At 40.4% G+C, this 22,730-nt stretch overlaps 1 protein-coding gene across 1 annotated transcript; it reads left to right on the plus strand.

The window, feature by feature from the left end:
* Window positions 1-10,507: 10,507 nt before the first annotated feature.
* On the plus strand, window positions 10,508-11,900 carry LOC143881096 (protein FANTASTIC FOUR 3-like). Its single transcript, XM_077384092.1, has one exon. It carries the CDS (start codon window positions 10,804-10,806, stop codon window positions 11,638-11,640), a length of 837 nt encoding a protein of 278 aa, XP_077240207.1. The 5' UTR covers window positions 10,508-10,803; the 3' UTR covers window positions 11,641-11,900.
* The last annotated feature ends 10,830 nt before the right edge of the window (window positions 11,901-22,730 follow it).

The following is a 22,730-nucleotide window of genomic DNA, read 5'->3' on the forward strand; positions in this document are numbered from 1 at the left end:
GGTGGATGGGTAGTGTTTCTTCAGTAGAAATAATCTCTCTATCTTAATAGGAAATCACATTTACCAATTTCAGAATTCAGCCTAAGTCAATAACCTCTTTTAAGTTATTATGAATTCTTTTGCCATTCGTTTTGAAGATTTGTTCTTTAGCTCCTCAATAAGGCAAAGGTTTTTGGTCACCATCCTATTTTTGCAATTTTAATGAAGAGTGTCGGGGTTAAAATTGGGCATCAACAGCGACGTGTGACTCTACGAGTACTACCACGCGGCATGCTGAGACAGGGTCCTCGTGGGTACTAAGCGCCAGCTATTTGGAGAAATCTGGGCCGGAGCAACTCTTAAAAAGTGACAAGTGCCAAAAAGAACTGGCGCATAGGGGAATTAGAAGCCGGTGTCAGATACAGCTGCATCCACTGTCAAGCCTCGACCGAGTCCAATCGTCCCTGTAGCCATGCGGCGCCACCTACTCACCGACTCGTCAACTCCTAGGGCTGTATGATGTCCCCTCACTCATCCCCTGCCCTTGCTCTATCTTAGTGCCGTACAAAGTCCCATTAACTCATCAACCCCTAAATTATCACCATCAGGAGTTGTGCACGCTCCATTAGAGCTGGCAACGGGGCGGGTCGGGGCTGGATGTTGGGGTCCACTACCCCTTCCCCTCTGCGGGGAATTTCCCCCCTCCCCTTCCCCTCCCCTCTGCGGGGATGGTGGGGAATCCCCCTCCCCTCCCGCGGGGAATATCTAATCCCTTTCCCCTCCCCTTCCCCTCCCCGCATCCTTTGGGGACAAAATCCCCGCCCCGCCCCAACACCACCCCCTCTATAGTCATTGATACACTAATGCTGGGTGTCCCTAATCAACTTGATGCAATTTCAATATATAAAAATGTTATAAACTAACAATCGATAGGCTAGCTGTTAATTAAATTAGCAAGAGATTGGTATAAGGAGTTTGTCTTCTCTTCTTTATATATTGATTGAAATGTTGGGCAGCAACGAACGTCCAGATTTCACTTGTTTGCAGTGTTTTTTTACTTGAAGATTTAATAAGAGAGGGCAGGTCCATATTCGGTATTTGTGTGTGGACGATGGATGGATGGACCCATTGGACCGATAGTAGCTGTTGTTGGATGATGGGATTTCCGCACATTGCTAATTGGATTCGATCCAACTTCAATTTTAGATCAAGTGGTATTATAGCCTGCCACTTAGAGTACCCAACATCCAAACCCCATTTTGGATCATTAATTTTGGGAAATGTTATGAGCACTACTGTATTCTGATGATCGCACTCCTGACTTTATTAAAAGTAAGGTATGGCCCGCACCATAGGATGATCCAAACCGTTCATTAGATGGTGCACACCCTAAATAGGTTGCGTCCAAAAAATCATTTCCTTAGGTTGATCGTAACCCTCCGATCTGTAGAGGTACTGAATGATCCTATTCCTCTATAGATCGGAGGGTTAGGATCAACCTATGGAAATGATTTTTGGGGCACAACCTATTTAGGGTGTGCCCCATCTAATGGATGGTTTGGATCATCGTATGGTGCGGGCCATACCATCCTTTTAATAATAAAATGCAATTTATTTTGGCTACCGATGTTGGCACTATGATTTTTTGATAATTGCATACACTCACTCACTCAGCTTGTCTTTATTATTTCAACATCTGTCAAAAGGTTATTATAGTTCCCAAAATGCTCTCAGAAGCTAATTAAAAGGAAAAGACAAGCTAAGTCTATGTTTGGGGGAATCTTGTAGCCGATCCACAGAGTTTCTAGTAGTTTTCATAAAAAAAAAAACACTTAAAAATATACAAAAAATGGCATTGATTAACGGGGCAACTCCATCCCCTTCCCCTTCCCCTCCCCGCACCGGAGAATTTTTAAAATCCCTCTTATCCTTCCCCTCTCAAATCGGGGAATCCCCGCCCCAAACGGGGTGGGGCGGGGCGGATCCCCGCTTTTTCGGGTGAAATTGCCAGCCCTACGCTCCATACCTTGTCATGCCATCGGAGTACCATCATTGACTCCTCGTACCCTGCCAAAATACTGGTGGCCACATAGGGGCGATGCCAGAAATTTTGCACAAGGGGGGCAAAAATTATAGTAATTTTTTTCTCCAAACAAATGAAAGTAATATTATAGTTTCCAAAAAAAACCCTCTATATATTCCATCACCAGCGGCGTAAACATCACTTCGGCTAAAATGCCCTTGGCTATATGTTTCAATCTTGTTCCGGAGAACAAAACATATTCAAGTGAGAAATGATAGAATGAAGTGCAGCATACAAAAACCAGCTACAAGGGCGCCTCCATTGGTCCAATCTTAAGAAAGTGAGAAAATGGATCACTTTCTTAAGATTGGACCAATGGGGGCGCCCTTGGAGCTAGTTTTTGCAAGGGCGCCCTTCAGTCTATCATTCGTCAAAAAGTGGAATGTTAAATTCTCTTGCAAACTCCACTGGTGGAACGGGACCAATGTGCATTTATAACTTGTATAAGTCAAAGAACAATAAATGGATTCGGTGACATTCACCAATGGGGCGCCTTTTCATCTGTTTTTTGCATTCGGTGACATTCACCAATAAAGGTATATTTGTTCTTTCCCAAAAAATTAAGGGGGGCAATTGCCCCCCTTCCCTTACAAGTGCCGTCGCCCCTGGGCCACACCAACGATTATCACAATATCACGTCACTGTCACATAATGCAAAGAAGCACGGAACTCTGTCTATAAAAGGGAACCCTCCACCCTACGTCCAGTGCCTTTTGGCTAGCTCCCTCCATTCCAAGCCATTATGATAAGAGCAAAACACACAAACACCGCTCTCAGGTGTGCGTATCCATTGGCCAACCTAGCGGTCGCTCACCCCCCCTCCCCCCCCCCCTCTCTCTCTCTCTCTCTCTCTCTCTCTCTCTCTCTCTCTCTCGTGTTCGACTCTCATTCTGGTGCCTCTCAGGTAAGGACTCTCATTCTGGTGCCTCTCAGGTAAGGATAACAACTTGAGAGAGAGAGAGAGAGAGAGAGAGAGAGAGAGAGAGAGAGAGAGAGAGAGAGAGGTGTGTGATTTGGGTTTAAAACTTTGCCAAAGAAGTGCGGAATTAAAAACAGAATGGCAATTTAAACAACAATCTACAATGAAGAAAAAAATGCAATGCACAAAAGAAATAAAGATAAGAGATAGAAAGAGTGCCTAAGTTCATTCCACCAAGAATCATAATGGGGTCACTAACCGGATTTCCTTAATGGTGGAGACCAAATCAAAATTACAACAATGAAAGCTCCGCCTCCCAAGACTCGCTAACCCTTGAGATGGCTCCTCGTCTCTTCACACTCGCCCAAATACAAATTTTAATGATGGAAAAAGAAAACCAAAATCCCTTCTCAAAGGGTTACAATGTAATGAAGATGTACAAAGTTAAGCCTATGATCCAAATCCTTAATCTAAGATTAGAGAGGCATAAACAAATTTCTTCACTCTTAAATATGTTTAAATATAGCTTGTGAGTCTTATATATATATATATATATATATATATATATATATATATATATATATATATATATATATATATATATATATATATATATATATATATAGAGAGAGAGAGAGAGAGAGAGAGAGAGAGAGAGAGAGAGAGAGAGAGAGAGAGAACATTTCCTACACACTTGTGTAGGTAAGTTACCTACACACTACCTTAAAATACAGTGGGGGCCCACATTGTTTGGGTGATCCAAACAATTCATTTTAATGGTCCTCACATAGATAGGGTGTTCACAAAAAATCAGATCCATAGGATCATCCCAACCCTACGATTTGTGGAGGTAAAATGGACGTGTATAAACCTTCACAAATTAGTCCATTTTTTGCCTCCATAGTTTGAATGGTTAGGATGATCCTATGGATCTGATTTTTTGTGGACACCCTATCTATGTGAGGACCATTCAAATGAATTGTTTGGATCACCCAAAAAATGTGGGCCCCCACTGTATTTTAAGGTAGTGTGTAGGTAACTTACCTACACAAGTGTGTAGGAAATGTTCTCTCATATATATATATATATATATATATATATATATATATATATAGGCAACTCCTCAAAACTAGCCGCTATAGACTTTCCAACGGATACTTCGGAAGTCTCCCGGAAGCCATTCGGAAGCTCGACCAACTAGCCGTTGGGAAAAGACAAAATTGGCAAATATGCCTTCGGATGCCCGAAGGGGTCTTTGGACGTCTGACTCGGGTGCCCGAACAAGGCTTCGGGCACCTCTAAAATTTTTAGCTCCTCGGGTAATTTTTTTCTTCATTTCAGATGCCCAAACAAATCTTCGATTGTCTGACTCGGGTGCCCAAAGACAGTTTTTATGTGAAACTTATAAAATTCGTAACTTTCTCTTTTTTTATCGGATTTCGACAGTTTTGTGCTTTAAGGATATGAGAAGAATGACTTCTATTTGTTAAAAATATTTTCAAAAATATTTAAAAATATTTTGGACTAATTTTTCTAGGATTAAGTGTAATGGTCAACTAAGTATGTTCCAATTTGGTGCTTGTCCTTTTGCTTACCCTTTGAAACAATAATCCATTGATTTTACCAATTGCTTAATCATGTTTAGGGACCTTGTTAGGGATTTGATTATGCATCAATAAACCCTAGATAAGGTTGTATCTTTACAATCTAATAAAGACTTGAAAGAAATCCTAAATCTACTCTTGAGTTCACAACTTTAAGTCTTCAATGCTCCTTGGATCTCCATTGACTTTGGCACTCCAAATATAGTTCAATTTGAGCTCCTTGAGCTTGATCAAAGCTTCCTTGATTGCACATAAATAAGATCTACAATTAAAGACAATTAAGTACATTAGTGAACCAAAATCATTTGTATTTGGACTCATCAAAACAAGAAAGAATGCCAGGCGTGGGAACCATTGGGCCTACAGTTCCTCTGGAGTTTGTTATCCGAGTGGTCCACTTAAACCTTTGTCTGTGAGTGCAGGTCGCAGGCCAAGGTAATCTCCTTGCCGTTAGAACCAGAGGGGGGACCTAGCGCATCTTAGCCCTTCGTACACTCGGCTAAGCAGCATCAGTCACAGTTACAAACGGAAGTATCTGAGTACATTAAAATGATAGAATGAATTCATACCGGTGTCTTTTGGGTTTCAACCGATATTTAAGATTAACATATTACTTTATCGAGTACGGCGGGAGTCAGGCTTCTTCAAGGCCATTATGAGGAGGCAGCACAGAATAGTCTAAACCGGTTGTTGGAGATTCAAGTGGAGTTGACGAATGTTGACAAAACAAGCGCTGACTTTACAAACCTACATCCAAATTCTCCACATTCCTTACAACTAATAATTTTTTCCACCATCGTTGAAAAACAGTATGTTATATTATTTCGCAGTGCATTTCTTTCGTGACTTCTCGTCATCCACTAGAATAACTTATGTAGAGGTGATGGAAGCAGAATAAAGCATGAAAGCTGAACTCAATTGTTTAATGTTGATTAATATAGAACAAAGCAGGGAATTTGTGAGATAAAAGTTGGCACTAACATGGTCAAAAAAGAGAAGGGTGCACTTAATTTTCCACGGTTATGTAAGCCATCAAAGTGGATTCCTCATTATTTTCAATAAGTCGTGAGGAATAAGAACTGAAAATTGTGAAGAGCTTTTGGGGCATACAGATAGCGAGAGACTTGAAGGCATAAAAATCTCTCTTTGCTTAGTTAAGACACTTCAACTTTTCTTTGGGCTTTTCCAACCAAAGCAAAAGGAGTTTGATATCAAATTTGGTGGTTAGCGATTTGAGGAGACAAAGGCACATATTCTCGTCAGCCCACTATGAAAGAGGCCCCTTATTTATTGATTTTTAGGTCTAACGTGCTGTACTTGTGGGGACTATTGCACGGCAAAACCATGTATGTTTTAGGAGTTTTTATATGGTGGCCGACCCGCAAACAACAAGGGCATAGAGAAAAAAACCCTCCCCCTTGATTTTTGATCCAAGTCAACTCTCTTTTTTAACTTTTACCTTGAGAAACGCCCTTTATATGTAAAGGGCGGCCACCGTATAATTTGGGAAATGATATATCCGCCCCTTTTGATCAAGAGGAACACCCCCTGTCAGTGTATCAATGACTAAATAGGGGCTGTTGTACTTTTGTCTGAAGAATTCAATGCTCCTGATTGCCACAAACCCTGACAGGAGGTGTTCCTGGTGATCAAAAGGGGCGCATATATCACTTCCCTATAATTTCTCTATGTTAGAACCACTGCCGGTTTATGCCCTTCCTTTTTTTTTCATGGTTTATGCCATTGGACCACCTATATTACCTTTTCCCATATACCTTGTTAAGGCTTTTAAGACAAGGCATGCATACGTAAGTTCTAAAGAAGATCTCTCATAAATTAATAGTGAGATGATTTTTTCGCCCCCCCTCTTTTAGGATAATGCGTCCCTTTTAATTAACGTGAATTGTCAAATCACGTTAAAAGGGGCGCGCATTATCCTGGGGGGGGGGGGAATCATTACCCAATAAATAATACTCTCTCTCTCTCTCTCTCACACACAAGCTAAAAAGAACATGCAGTGATGCCCACCTTCACCTTCTTCCATTTAAGTGGAAACTGACCTGTTTATCGATGCCATTTAAGTGGAAACTGAGCTGTTTATCCTTTAAAAATTCTTTGCATATAATGTAATATGCAAATGGTACTGAAGTTAAATATGATTATTTACAACTATTGGTTATAATAGCCTTTTGTTGTGGACTACAAGTGGCCAAAACGTCTTATTTGTAAATAAGATTAAATGTTAAGGGATTTGCTAGGGAACATCGCAGAAGGCATTTCACAGAATGGCTGTTGCATGAGTGTAGCCACATACGCTCACTTTTCAACAGATTTTGTCTTATTCATTTAATTTATCTGACTGGCTGCACTCATGCAACAGAAGTTCCGCGAAATGCCTTCTGCGATGCTCCCTAGCAAATTCCTTAAAATAATATTGTTTACAAATAAGGATAAATTTTGCTGACATACAAAGAGGCTCTGTCTCATTTCTAAAACTATATAAACATGACTTGAAAATAGAGAATGTTTAGGCGGACAGTCACCATCAAGATCAATGCTAATGATCCCACAGTCACCATCAAGATCAATGCTAATGATCAATTTTTGGGTCCCGGAGTGGGACAATCATGTGCAAACTAGACAATTGGCCTTGTAGAACATCATGAGGGAACCCACATGGTCTTAGTTGAAAAAAAAATGATAAAGCAGCAGAAAAACTTATTACTTTTTCCTTCCCTTTCTTCTTCTGGGATCTGTGTTGGATGTGTTTGTTTTCCTTTAAATAAAAGAAAAATAGAGTACACAGACCTTTACTAGTCACATATCAGATCTGGCTCACTCTGTTCAATAAGGAAAACCAGATTCTATGACTTATACAAGCTGAGCTTCTTCATTTTGCATGTCTATACCAAAATGCTAAAAAAAATTTGTGACTAACATTCCTTACGGATGTGGGCCTGATATGATATCAGCCTCAGTCCTAAAGTTGAAAATGATATATCCTAAGTGAATATGCTTATGCTTCAATAGGCAGTAAATAATAAATGCTTCCAATGGTATGACAATATACTCGTTACCTCCTCTCGGGGTGATATTACCCAGTAGAATGTTGTGAATGGCATGAGCAGTAGGTGTTAGATCCTTGGATTTAACATTCAAGTTATAGAATTAACCATCCTTGCTAGAAGTGATTGTTTGATATAATTCATACCGCTCTAAACCAGTTTCGAGATTTATATCATGAGTCCAAAAGTATATCGTCGTACCTTTAGGATTCCAATAATCTCACAGAAGTCATCTAATGGAAGGCTAATATGAGTTCCTTTAACATATGAAGCTATGAACTGTAAGGGTAGAGCTACTCTTAGATTTGCATAAAATAACTTAACACACTTAACAGTTGTTCTATTCCATACACTAAAAAGATATACATAGCTACATGCTTCCCGAGTAGAATATTTTTAGGACTTGCCCTCTTCCATGTATCTTAAGCCAACTTATACATGAAATAGCAATTTCTAGGCCAACGAAGGTTTAAGGGAGATATTTGATCAAAACCATCATGAGAAATGATTCACAGATCCTAAGGGAGGGGAGATATGATATTCCAGCTATTTGCAGACCTTAAAAGTTCCTCGATGGGGTTGAGACTGGGCGTCTCTTAATGTACACAACCAGCATCATACTTGCCTCCAGACACGAATTGGGGTGGCTTATGTTGGCCGCTGGAGTAGTGGAACCTATGCAAGTAGAATGGGTGTTGTTAATGGTTCACGCACTGAACATGATCATTATAGAATAGCTCGTGGACAGAAATAATGATAAGACTATTCTGCCCAGACAGTATTCTTTATATGTCCTTAGACTTGAGAGGTCATATTGGTCTGTGGGACAGCTCTATGGCTTTGGTTTATCCTGTAGCGGTGTCTGGGTTCGAAGTCACATTCGGGTAGTACTAAGTCTCAAGGTAACCCCCGGGGTCAATGGGGATGCCTGACATGGGAACCCTTCACCTCTTACGAAGAGGAAAGTCATCTACAGCTTCAGTCACAGCAAGGGCCTTTAAAAGGGTTTGGATAGGCGATTTGATAAATAGTTTATTAAAGATTTTCCAAAATAGTTGTGTGGGTTTTCGAAAGGTTTTTCAAATGCATTGCGGGCTCAGGCTATATAATTGGAAGGTATACCACTGGGTGGGCCCGGGGGGGGGAGTGATTGTCCACCGCCCGTAGGACCCAACCCTGTAGATGAGGATTGGAGGAAGGACATACAATATAAGATGTGATTAGGGGTATTGAATGATCTGATAGTCATCTCAGGGTTATATCGTGATCCTCTTGGCCACCTAACGCCATGGAACAATACATGTCCTTTGCTTGTGAACTGCCTTGCACTCTTGTGCTGTGCCACCAAGGTCTTTGTCATGCCACTTGCCCAAGCCCACCCACACTTGGTCTTCTCATGCTATTGGCCATATGCCATGGTCTTTCTCCCACCTCGTTACCCTCTAGGCGTGTTTCCCTAGGCCCATTTGGCTATTGGCAAGGGTGCAAGGTGCCACCACAAGCCAATGCCTATGCCACCTAAAGCCATGAAACAATACATGAAATGCTTTGGCAAATGACGTGAAGGTATACCTGTGGACAGGGCTTGCTTGTTTATAGCGATGCTTTGGCAAACTACATCAGCTAACTTACTATTTCTCTGTGTCCATCTCTATTTGCCTTTTTTTGGCTAGTAACAAAGAAAGGAAGAAATGGGGCACAAAGTTGCAAGAGGTCCTACAACATGTCAATCCAACGACCAAAGAACCCAATTAGATTACAAGTTTACACACATAAGCAAATAGATGATCTTGAAACATAGAATTCCAAATTCTGTTTTGGACCCAAAATTGATTCTCAAAATCCAAAAAGAACAGGGCCTACGCAAGTAGGGAGAAAAAAGGAGAGAGGAAATCGCTTTCGAGAAAATATACTTGAACGAGAGAATCCTCCTTGGTTCTCTCTTGCTTTTGTCTGTACTCCCTTGGAAGGGAGGGAGGAAAGAATAGTAAAGCTTTTCCTTCTTTCTTCTATGGAATGGATCCAAATCACACACATACATACACATGCATGTAGCACTCATTAAGCCCATAAATAGCAGGGAGATCCACATGCAAGAATGATCAAAATCTTCATTGGGCGATAAGATGATCCCAGCCCTTTGATTAGTGGGCCCCATTTCCGGACCTCACTTTATAGAAAATCTCCAAAAAAAAAAAAAAAGGGTTAGATCATCCTATGGCTCACATTTTCCGGTCGGCCTATCTATTGTGAGACTAAAAATGAATTGTTTTGATTATAGCTAGAGGCAAGAAAATTTAAAAAAAATCATCTCCTTTCTATTTATAACAACTTATGTTCCTAAATAAGATACAACAAAAACCATGAAAGAAACCTAGCAAAAAAAAAAAAAAACCATGAAAGAATTGTCAAGTGCATGCCTGTCGGATTAGGGTGTGATTTCACTTGCCTTTAAAAAAAGATTTGAATTTCTCACCAGGTTTTAAAATAATAACATGCGAGGTTGACAAATATTTCCTTAAATTCCTATTAAATTCTGAGAATAAATTATTGTGCAACCATGATAGACACTCCCTCTTTTTAATCATGGCACTTTTTATTCTTTCTTCCTTCACTTTTGCTATTAGGTAGTAAAGATTGTTGCAATGCCTACATTTTATCAAGAGCCAATCAAAGAAGGGTTTAGTAAATGAGGGGTGCCATTATAAAACCAATGGTGAGCGGGAAGGATAGAGTTTCTACTTCTATCGTTTTTGTTGCCTGGTAGCTCTCTCTCTCTCTCTCTCTCTCTCTCTCTCTCTCTTCCAACACTTTTTTTTTTCAAACACTTTTCACTACTATAAATTAACACGTTCGCCCTTCATCATTCTCACATCCTTTCTCCACTCTTCCCTGCTTTCCTCTATTTTTTCCACATAAGAGAACATGGGTTTTGTTCAACTTCCTCTTCTGTTAAACTCCAAACCAAAATCTCTTGCATTCTCTCTCTGTCAGTAAAAAAAACCCAATTCCCTATTCTCTTTTCCTCTTTTTCCATACCTCCAATCCCTCCCCCTCTCTCTCTCTCTCTCTCTCTCTCTCTCTCTCTCTCTCTCTCTGTTACCTTTAAAAGAGAGAAAAGAAAAAGACACAACAAAAAAAAATCTTAGAACCATGTCTTCCACAGTTATCCAAGGCCTCCAATCATGTCTCGAACCAAGACTCTTAGAACAAAGAGCTCTCCTTCTCAAACTCTTTGCTCCCAAACCCCATGTGAAAAAATCCGAAAACCCAACAATCAAAGACCAAGAGAAATGCAACCCATCAAATCCAGAGAAAACCTTTTTCTCCATCCAATCACTAGGGAACACTTGTCCCAATCCCAATGAACCAAAACAGAGTTTCTACCTCCCTCCTCTCTCTTCCTTGACCCTCAGTAAAAAGAGCTTGGAATTGTGCACAGAGAATTTGGGGTGTGAGACTGGAACTGACATTACCCAAAATACCCCTCTTCCTTTCTCTTCATCCTATTCTTCTTCTGTGGTTGGGGGTGAGAGAGGAGAAAGAAGAATAAGACAAAAAAATCACCCAATTCCTATGTATAAGAGGGATAATAAAGGATCATTTCCACCCCCATTGAGGTCTATTTCTGGTGAAGGTTGTATCTATGTGAGGCCTCATAGGGAAGGTGGGAGATTGGTTATAAAAGCAGTGACCCTTCCTTCTTCTCCAACTTACTTCAAAGCTGAAAGAAGTGAAGGCCACCTTAGGCTTCGGTTTTCAAACCAATATATGTATGAAGAAGAGACTGAGGAAGAAGAAGAACAAGAAGAAAGAGAAGAGGAGGGAGGAGAGAAGAATGATGAGAATGATATGAATGGGAATGATATTAATTGTGGGGGTGAAATGGGGATTGAAAAGTTTCAAAGGCCAAGGAGATGCAATGAAAGTGGGAACACTTATAATAAGGGGATTCTGATGAGGAAGCCTTTTTGTGTGGCTAGTTCTTGAACTTTTCTTTTTCAATTTCTCCCTCTAGATAGAACTTTTCTATGACTGTTTTTGGTTATCCATTTCTGCGCACTTAGTTGGTTGATTTTCTCCCACAATGTAATCTCTCTCTCTCTCTCTCTCTCTCTCTCTCTAATGTTATAGTATGAGTGCCTTGCCAGAACAAGTTGGGACATCAGGTGTATTAGTTATAAGGATGCTAAGGACACTTTTGTGAAAAGTTTTGTACCGAAATCCAAGACATTACCTGCATTTTCTGACGTTATGTGATAATAACTGATGAACTCATTTTCTCACACGCATGAGCAACTGTAGCCCTGCTCACAGATTATCCTTTGTACTGTATGGAGATGGGAGAGAGATGAACTTTATTTCTAATTAATATTTTTTATGATATTCTACTCAACTCAACAAAGCCTTTTAATTTTTTTTTTTAGGGAAAATTGTTACAAAAATGCAAAGTTTTCATTATATTGTGAAGTAAGGGTAGTCTTTTCAAAATTATAAAAAGGGGCTGTCGGGCTACGAAAATAGGCCTTTAGGACAAATATACCCCTTGGTTTTTCCCACCAATTTTAGAGGCTCGTTTCCCTATGCTATTTCACCTACCACCTTCTCTTTTTCTTTCTTCTTCCCCAACCAACTTCCAACGTGAAAAACCACCATTGTTGGATACCTTGGTAGCTCATCCAACGTGAATAACATAGTCTTTTGGAAAAAAAACACCATTATTTGTTTCTTCTTGGTTGATAAACATAGCTCCAAGTATGGCCATTCTCCTCTACTTGAATAGGGTTTACATATTCTTTTCATGTTTTCATGATTTCTTGGGTTTTCATGTTTTTCATGTTATTTGTGCGTTGTTTTCATGTTTTCATGGTCTACCAGCTTATTTGTTTGGATATTACCATGTTTATCTTGACCTCTCTCTCTGTAACTCTCTCTATCTCTGTATAGAGAGAGGCCTGATTGGATTTGTATGTATACTTGGACTCTTGGAACCAATAGTTAGGCTTCGGAACCACAATTTAGTGGTTCCTCGGAGGTTAAATAGTGGTTTCATTACTGTAAATTATGGTTCCCAAGTGGTTGGTATATTGTAATACTACTTTATTAGTTGTGAAAGGATCATGACTGTATCATTAGTGTTTGGAACATATTGGAACCATTACGTAGGCTTGGAACCACAATTTAGTGGTTTCGAGAGGTTACATAGTGGTTCCAAAACTCAAAATTGTAGTTCCAAGAGTCGAACTAGTGTTCGGTATATTATTACAGTATTTTAGTGGTTTTAAAAGTCATCATAAACGTATCATTGGTGTTTAAAACCTATTGGAACCATTACTTAGGCCTTGGAAACACAATTTAGTGGTTCGAAGACATTTTTTACCGCTGAACATGTGGTTCCCTAGTGGTTCCGGGGTATAAAATATGGTTCCGTAGTGGTTTTGAGGTATAAAATGTGGTTCCCTAGTGGTTCTGGGGTATAAAATGTGGTTCCTTACTGATTCAGAGGTATAAAATGTTGTTCCGTAGTGGTTCCAGAGTATAAAATGTGGTTCCCTAGTGGTTCCGGGGTAGAAAATGTGGTTCCGTAGTGGTTCCGAGGTATAAAATGTGGTTCCCTAGTGCCGTGGCAGAAAATGTGGTTCCCTAGTGGTTCCGGGGTGAAAATTGTGGTTCCCTAGTGGTTCCGAGCTATAAAATGTAGTTCCCTAGTGGTTCCGAGGTATAAAATGTGGTTTCGCAGTGGTTCCGGGGTATAAAATGTGCTTCTGTAGTGGTTCCGGGGTATAAAATGTGTTTCCCTAGTAGTTTTGACTTATAAAATGTGGTTCCCTAGTGGTTCCGGGGTAGAAAATATGGTTCCCTAGTGGTTCCGAGGTATAAAATGTGGTTCCCTAGTGGTTCCATGACAGAAAATGTGGTTCCCTAGTGGTTCCGGGGTGAAAAATGTGGTTTCTTAATGATTTCGAGCTATAAAATGTGGTTCCGTAATTGTTCTGCGGTAGAAAATGTGGTTTCGTAGTGGTTTCGGCTTATAAAATGTGGTTCCCTAGTGGTTCCGGGCTAGAAAATATGCTTCCCTAGTGGTTCCGAGGTATAAAATGTGGTTCCTTAGTGGTTCCAGGGCAGAAAATGTGGTTCCCTAGTGGTTCCGGGGTGAAAAATGTGGTTCCCTAATGGTTTCGAGCTATAAAATGTGGTTCCGTAATGGTTCCGCGGTAGAAAATGTGGTTCCGTAGTGGTTCCGGGCTAGAAAATATGGTTCCTTAGTGGTTCCGATGTATAAAATGTGGTTCCCTAGTGGTTCTGGGATATAAAATGTGGTTCCCTAGTGGTTCCGAGGTATGAAATGTGGTTCCTAATGGTCCCGGGGTTGAAAATGTGGTTCCCTAGTGGTTCCGGGGTGGAAATTGTGGTTCCCTGGTGGTTCCGAGCTATAAAATGTGGTTCCATAATGGTTCCGAGGTATAAAATGTGGTTCTGCAGTGGTTTCGAGCTATAAAATGTGGTTCCGTAATGGTTTCGCGGTAGAAAATGTGGTTCCGTAGTGGTTTCGGCTTATAAAATGTGGTTGCCTAGTGGTTCTGGGCTAGAAAATATGGTTCTTTAGTAGTTCCGAGGTATAAAATGTGGTTCCCTAGTGGTTCTGGGGTATAAAATGTGGTTCTCTAGTGGTTCCGAGGTAGGAAATGTGGTTCCTAATGGTTCCGGGGTTGAAAATGTGGTTCCCTAGTGGTTCCGGGGTGGAAATTGTGGTTCCCTAGTGGTTCCGAGCTATTAAATGTGGTTCCTTAGTGGTTCCGAGGTATAAAATGTGGTTCCGGGGTATAAAATGTGGTTCCGTAGTGGTTCCGGGGTATAAAATGTGTTTCCCTAGTGGTTTCGACTTATAAAATGTGGTTCCGTAGTGGTTCTGATGTCAACTGTGGTTCCCTAATGGTTTCGACATAGAAAATGTGGTTCCCTAATGGTTCCTTGGTAGAAAATGTGGTTCCGTAGTGGTTTTGACTTATAAAATGTGGTTCTCTAGTGGTTCCGGGATAAAAAATGTGGTTCCGTAGCGGTTCCGAGGTATAAAATGTGGTTCCCTAATGGTTCTGGTGTTGAAAATGTGGTTCCGTAGTGGTTTCGGGGTGGAAATTGTGGTTCCGTAGTGTTTCCGGGGTGAAAATTGTGGTTCCCTAATTGTTTCGAGCTATAAAATGTGGTTCCGTAATGGTTCCGCGGTAGAAAATGTGGTTCCGTAGTGGTTTCGACTTATAAAATGTGGTTCCAAAAGTGTAATAGTTATGTTTTGGTCCAAAAGTGATCATAAGTGTACTAATAATGGTTCTTATCGAAACAGGGTGTGCAAAAATGGTGGAAAAAGGGCTTCTTTTATGTTACACGTTGATGGGTACTTGAAGGATGAAGTATCATTCCAATATATTGGCGGGACGAAAATGTGTTTAACTGTGAATCGCCATATAAATTTTCTGGAATTTCAGTCTCTAATTCACCAAAGGATTGAGACCACAGGAATCAGCGTGTCATTATCTATAAAATGTCGATATGTCATGGATCCATATCAAATCGTGTTATGCGACAGTCGAAATGATGATGAGCCAGGTATGGTGATGATGGTTTTTGAGAATAGCCTCTTTAATTCTATCAGCCTGTACATAACTAAAGAGTACAGAGTTGGAGAAATTATATCTGCACCCATCCCCATGAAGAGGTAAAATATTAACTCAGCTGGACTTTCGCATTCTTTAAATTCTCATTCCATTAGAATATTATCTCATGTGGAAATTTTCATTGCTCAGAAATGTAGTTGATATAAATGAACATTAGGAAGCTTTTACTCCAATCGAACCTGCTTTGAGTCCCAAAAATAATTCCGTTCGTGCAGTGTCAGCAACACCTATTCCAGCTGAAGCTCCCAGCAAACGAATACGACATGACGAAGGACATACCAACAATAGGTACTATCCGTGTATGAAATTGTGATTCCATTGATGAATTTATCATTCCATTATTGTTACTCTAATGTTGATCGGGTTGGCAGATATTCAGTACACTTGGATGAAGATTATGAGGATCCAATTTTTAATGAGACAGGAAGATACAACTGAACATAAGAGGAATTCCATGTAATAAATTATAAAAATTATATTTAGTTGGGAGGTTATATTTTTGTCTCATTGAATTTCATTTTAACCTAGTCCTTACCATACAGGCACGATGCATGGTTCAGTAGGGATTTTCATAGTGATATGCATGTTAATGATGCCATTTGCGATGATGGTAATGAGGACTTTGATGAGGACAATGAGGACTTTAATGAGGACGATGACAGCCAAGGTGTAGAGCAGGATGGTGTAGATGATCAGGATGGTGTACATAACATTATCGGAGACCAGGATGGTGTACATAACATTATCGGAGACCAGGATGATGTACATAACATTATTGGTGACCCGTTCGGTAATACGTATACAAGGGAGCCGATGGAAGTAGATGAAATGGTTGTGGATGAATTAAATGTGGGGAGAATAGGACTTGAAGAGTTGAAGGTGGGGGGAATCTTCCCGAATTTTAAAGTATTTAAGAACAAAGTTAGAGACTATGCAATTGATAGGCATTTTGTATTCGTCCCAGTAGACTCAAAACCTACAAAGTATGCTGTTAGATGCAAGAATGGAAGTTGTCCTTTCAGAATCAGTGGGACAAATTACCTGGATTCTGTTAGGGTGAACATGTTTGTGCCAGAGCATACATGCTCAAGTACGATGAGTGGTAATGATCATTCCCTTGCCACATCATCTTGGGCAGCTGAAACCTGCCTAGGGTTATTTCCCCGTCCAGGAGACGTGACACCTAGTTTGATAAGAGCATACGTTAAGGATAAGTGGAGTATAACCTTAAGCTATACGAAGGCTTTCAATGCGAATGTCATTATACACGAAATTATGTGTGGACATGCGGAGGCTTCTTACCGCATCCTTCCTGCATATGCTCAGGACATGGAGAGATGTAATCCTGGCACCATTATGCGTGTATACCGAACCCGGTAGCTATGGGCTAGTGGAGATGACACATTTGGTCGTTTATTTTGGTCATTCGGCCCCAGCATCCGTGCGTTCAGTCGAACAGTTAGACCCCTGATACTAATTGATGGGACACATTTGCGAGGGAAATATAAAGGAATCATATTGGCTGCGACAACTCTAGATGGTGATGGTGGATTATTTCCATTAGCTTTTGCTGTGGTTGAGAACGAGAACTTTGACAGTTGGCTATGGTTTCTTCTTTTACTCCATCGGAGGGTGATGCCAGTAGACAAAAACAACAATGAATTTACGATTTCCTCCGATCGGATGAAGGGTCTGGTTAGAGCTGTTGATGAAGCATTACCGGGATCATACCATAGCTACTGTATTCGTCACCTCAATGCCAATCTGTTGAAGACCTTTAAGAGTCAAAAACTTTGTAAACTATTTTCGAGAGCGGCATATGCCTTAAGGGAGAGTGACCATAAGGAGGCGATGGAACTCATAAAAGCAAAGAATGAAAAAGCAGAGAAATGGATATCTGAGATTCTTAAAGAAAATTGGGCTAATGTACATTTTAAAGGGGCCAGGTGGAATGTGCTCACCACTAATGCAGCAGAGTGCTTCAACAACGTATTGAAGGGCGCAAGGGAGTTGCCGATTGCTGCTCTAGTCGATCACACTAGATGGAAAGTACAAGACTTCTTCCAATTTCGCCGGAAAGCTGGGGCTACATGGAAAACGTATTCAACTCATAGAGCAGAAAAGTGGTTGGACAGATCATGTTCGTTTGGCAGTAAGTTGCTACCCCGCACGTGTAGTTGGAATGAATATGAAGTGCTCTCATCCACTCATACGGATAGTGTGGATTTAGAGAAGAAAATATGTACGTGTGGTCTTTTCCAAACGATGGGATTGCCGTGTGGGCATGCCATAGCAGCTATGGGATTAAATAAGCTTGACCGATATAAGTACTGCCAGGATTGGTTTTTGGCTTCAACATATCAGAGTACATATGAGGAGGTGATTCATCCAACTTTAGATCGAGCACAATGGCCCGAGCCATCCTATGATTTACTAGTACTATTGCCACCGCGAGTAAGACGACAGCCCGGACGACCCAAAAAAGTACGAATAGAGAGAGGGCTGTAATTTGGACAACATCACAACTGCAAATCATGTGGGGAACCTGGACATAACAAAAGAACGTGTAAAAATCCTCCCCTCGTAAATCGTCAGTTAAATAGGACTCCCATCGGTCCATCCGCACCTACACAGAACATGTATGTTTCATTATTACGCACTCGATATGATTTTCATATTAAACTCATCATTTTATTGATTGTACCAACTTTCTCTTGTAGGTCCGGAGTGTCCTTCGCACCTCCTTTCTTTACTTAGGGATGGAGTTGTTGGTTTTTCTGTACAAAGTGGCAATGATTTTTGGGAACCTTGTTACTACACATGATACTTACTCACACGAAAATTGTAAAAATTAAACGTTGTTGTACCTACTAGTTGCCCGGAACTGTACATTTTTTGGAACCACAATTTTGGAACAACTGGTTGAACAATTTTGTTTTGGAACCACAATTTTAATTGCTATTGGATACACCCTGTTCATATTGGAACAACTGTTTGAACACTTTTGTTTCGTTATTGCCATGTTTATGTTGACCTCTCTCTATCTCTATCCTCTCTCTCTCTTTCTCTCTGTGTGTATAGAGTTGGTCTCCAATCTGGATTTATTTGGGAGTCCGAAAGAACCTTTGGAAGTCTTATCCGGAAGTCCGACGATTAATTCGGACTCCCGAATTAATGCGAGTAGAATTGGCATCCAATCTGGGCATCATCGGGAATCCGAAAGGCGATTCAGACTCCCGCTTCGGAATTCCAAAGGTTCATTCGGACTCCTGATTGCATTAAAGTAATTTTTAGTTCATAATGGGGATCATCAGGAGTTCGAAGGAATATTCGGACGCCCGCCTCGGGAATCTGAAGCTTCCTTCGGACTCCCGATGGACCACCATTAGTTATGGGTTCCTACAAGCCATCCATCGGGAGTCCGAATGACCCTTCGGACTCTCGAAGGATGTCCAATAGTCTTTGCTTCCAACTGGCCATCCTTCGGGAGTCCGAATGCATCTTCGGACTTCCGACTCGGAATTCCGAAGGTTCAATCGGACTCCCAAAGGATGTCCAGTAGTTTTTAGTTCCAACTGGCCATCCTTCGGGAGTCCGAATGAATCGTCGGACTTCCGAATCGGAATTCCGAAGGTTCAATCGGACTCTCGAAGGATGTCAAGTAGTTTTTGGTTCCAACTGGCCATCCTTCGGGAGTCCGAATGAATCTTCGGACTTCCGAATCTTTTGACTTTCTGATCCTTGGAATTTCTACAAGCTCGGCCACCAAACCTGCACCTTCATTACCAAAGAGCGATAAACTCTCGGCACTCACAATATGAACTCTACTTTGGTCCTTTTTGAAATCCTTTTGCAACTAAATGGCTTATTTTCAAGCTAATACATATCCTCAATATGTAACTATAAAATTGAATGGCCCCCACCAGCAGTAAATGACCTTTATCCATGGAAATTTAGTCCGTGGCAACAGTCCACCCAACGGGGTTGGGACTTGCCTAACTGATATGTATGGAAGAAGGAACTTACTACTTTTGCTCTGAAAAAAAAAAGTATGAAGCCTCAAACATTTTATAGAAGAAACTTATGGAGCCTCATCCCTTTGGTAGAATTACATGATTTTAGTCACTTATTTAGCTTTTAAGAAAGAAAAAAAAAACTACATAACCAGAACAATCATATTGATTAATTATGTTGAAACAACAGGTCCACTCTTTGTTTTGAAACCAGTGCATCAGTCAATCACGCAATCCGGCACGGTTCGACCAGGTCCAACCAGGGCCAGAACCTCTATCACCTAAATAAAATTCAACAAACAAGAGGCGCAGTTTTTCAGGCCCAATCCTAGTAAAGAACCCTAGGCTGAAGAAACATATTTTACAACACCAGAAGAAAACCTATTTGTAAGAAGAAGAAAAAACAATTAAATCCCCACCCATAGACAAAGCAAAGAAACAAGATTCCAAATATGTAATTTCTTAACAATAGTAGAAGAAAATCCAAACCTAACTACAAAACCAAGCAAGAAAACAAAATTAAATGCCTAGATCTCATAGTATTCTCACCTTTCAGATAGATTATTGCTTAGCAAAAATATAAAATGAGATCTACCAAATCCAACCCACACCCCATAACACTTCATATCTCCTTCAAACACCAAAAACAAGAAAAGAAGAATCCAAAAGCATCATTCCTTAGCCAAAAAAAGTGTGTTATATAATGTTGGTTATATATAATTTATCCAGCCATTTCCATTACATAACTCACAAATTAAACCTGCAGACATCGATATGCATCGCTATGTATCAAGCACAAAATAAGCACAAAATAACTGAAACGACGATTACATTACAAATCATGCCCACGAAACAAAACAACAACTACATTACAAAGTTACAACATCACTTCCTCCCAAAAGTTAAGTGGATACTTTCCCATACACCCCATTTAACATTTCAGAAAATAGAGAAGTTCGCATAGCCGTAATATCTTTCTGCGTGAAATCCAAACTAGCGTCACGGCTGAGGTATTCCATCTCTTTCAAAACGATCAGCCCATAATCGTAGCTGCAAAACATGAAGAATATGCAACAATAAGAATTAATCGTTTACGTAGGTTTTCCTAACTCAAGTAATTGGAAGTTACATCACCCGTTATTTTGTATGGGCCGAACAACGACTTCATCAATGGGGAATGCACTTATATCAATGTCTTTCACCCTTTTGAACCATTGAACAAGGTAATCAACCTACAAATCAATAATTCAGTACGTTATGCCAGTAGTCATCACAAATTAATATTTGGCTTACGAAACAAGTTTAGGGTAGTACTCACAAGGGGTTGCACTCTTGTAGGATCCGTGCGAGCGACTAGAGAATCGTAAAGAGCGAAGGTACACTGACCCATATCCAAGAGTAGAAGAACCCAATGAACGAAATCTATGTTGATTGGAATGAGTACTTTTCTTAGCTCTTTAACCGAGATATTCTGTAGACGCTTTACGAATCAGAAACATACTTCGGGATTTTCACATCTATCGGTTATTATAAGTTGCTGCAACCACGAAAACAAATGTTACAATTGCCGGCAGCTTCAAATACAGAAATCCTTACTTGTAATGTAAGTCACTTGAATCTCACAACTAGATGGGTAGTAAGGCAAATGCATGCTCCCTTTTGTTCTTTTCGCAAACATTCGTCCCGCAAGTTCAAGTAGTCGGTATATACATTAACGATCTACAAAACAGACCATTGGTCAACGAGAAGGAACTTAATAAGAAATGTGCGCTCACTCTTTACGTTACTCAATGAACCATATCTAACAAATAACATAAAATCTTACCGGAGATGATAACCACCCTCTACGATCGCTTAGTAGAAGCAAGTCTTCTTTACACATGTAGTACCCATCACTTTGAATGACTTTGTCACTGCAAATCCAGTAAAAAGTCATCTCCCTCTATGGACCTTAGCTCAGATCATTCTACTGAAACAACCTATCTATGAATTTAATCGGACAAGATAGAGTTCCAAAAAATTAAACTGGCTTTCCAACACAATCTAAGTTATAAGGAATTTACCAAGGTTGTAGTGCCGCCAATGCATTCACCTTGGTCGCTGCAGGCCCGGTGACTTTGGCAGGAGCATCCTTGAATTTCCGCTGGCCTATGTAATATGGTGATCTCATTGCTCTACTAGGTCTTGTTCGCCTTCGACGTTGCTTTACATTGTTTTCAATGCTCCATTGTTTACTCTTCATTTTGGGAGTGTCAAGCAAGATAGCAACTATATTAGCTGCAGCCTCCCGGTCATCCTCTGTAATTTGACTATTAATATAGATCTCGTCTATTGGATCAACAACCACATCTTTCCCAACATTATACCCAAACTCCACAATATCCATCGTCTTCAGATCTTCTACTAATCCACCCTCCCAACGCCCCTTATCACTCCCTATCCCAACGTCCCCATCTTTCTTTTCAATATGTCCTGTTTTATCCATTTGTTCATCTTCATTTGTTTGCTTCTTCTTTGTTCGAGCATCTTTCTTTTTATCCTTCACTACCTTCTCCTCCTCACCCGATAACTGTACACCTTTCTTCTTCAATGAATCTGTCCCTTTCAACTGACTAAACTGACTTTTTAGCTCCCTCACTTCACGTTCAAGTTTCACTATCCTCTCCAACAAAGAACTATGAGATGCGGATTCCTCTACTTCTTTCAGAATTCCCTCTCTTACTTTCATCCCTCTCCTTCTTCGTTCTCTCCCCTTACATGCCACAATTGGCCCGATCGCATCCCCCACTGTAGGCACAATTGCCCCAATCGAATCCCCCACTGAATCCTCTACAACACTAATAACGTCGTCCTCAACCTGGGCGAGCAGTAGGGCTTCCTCTCTCGCCATAGTTTGAACCATCAGAACCACCTGAAATAAATGTCATATTTTTTTATTACAAATACGAATGTAAGAAAACAACACGCAAGACATACATACAACGACCAATTAACATTAATCTCTCACCTCTGTTGGTTTTACCATCCCATCACCAACACGGTCAATCAACTTTCTATGCTCTGTCTTCTTCGTATCCTCACCGATCCACTTAAATAGACGTGGATAAGCATCAGGGTAATCAGGTACCCAGAATGTGGTATGCTCAAATAGCCATACCTGAAATCACGCTACATTATTTACGCACTCCTATAATTTAGAAACAAGTAACTATAAGGCATGAATGGAAAATTACCTGTAAAATGATAGAGCAACCCAATATATGCCCCTTCCCACCAAGTGCAACATGTGAATTTAAGGACAGGACCAAGAATTCATGAATGAGATAAGCCCACGCAACATCTCCTATAGTCCCCAAATCAATATAAGGGAACAGGCAAGAACATGCCTTGTGAT

This window comes from Tasmannia lanceolata, unplaced genomic scaffold (assembly GCF_043159265.1).
Source record: "Tasmannia lanceolata isolate RefF3 unplaced genomic scaffold, GAP_Taslan_0.1 ptg000007l, whole genome shotgun sequence".
Taxonomy (NCBI): Eukaryota; Viridiplantae; Streptophyta; class Magnoliopsida; order Canellales; family Winteraceae; genus Tasmannia; species Tasmannia lanceolata.

Excerpts from the sequence above, each read along its gene's own strand:
- LOC143881096 (XM_077384092.1), top strand. The coding sequence starts at position 10,804 with ATGTCTTCCACAGTTATCCAAGGCCTCCAATCATGTCTCGAACCAAGA.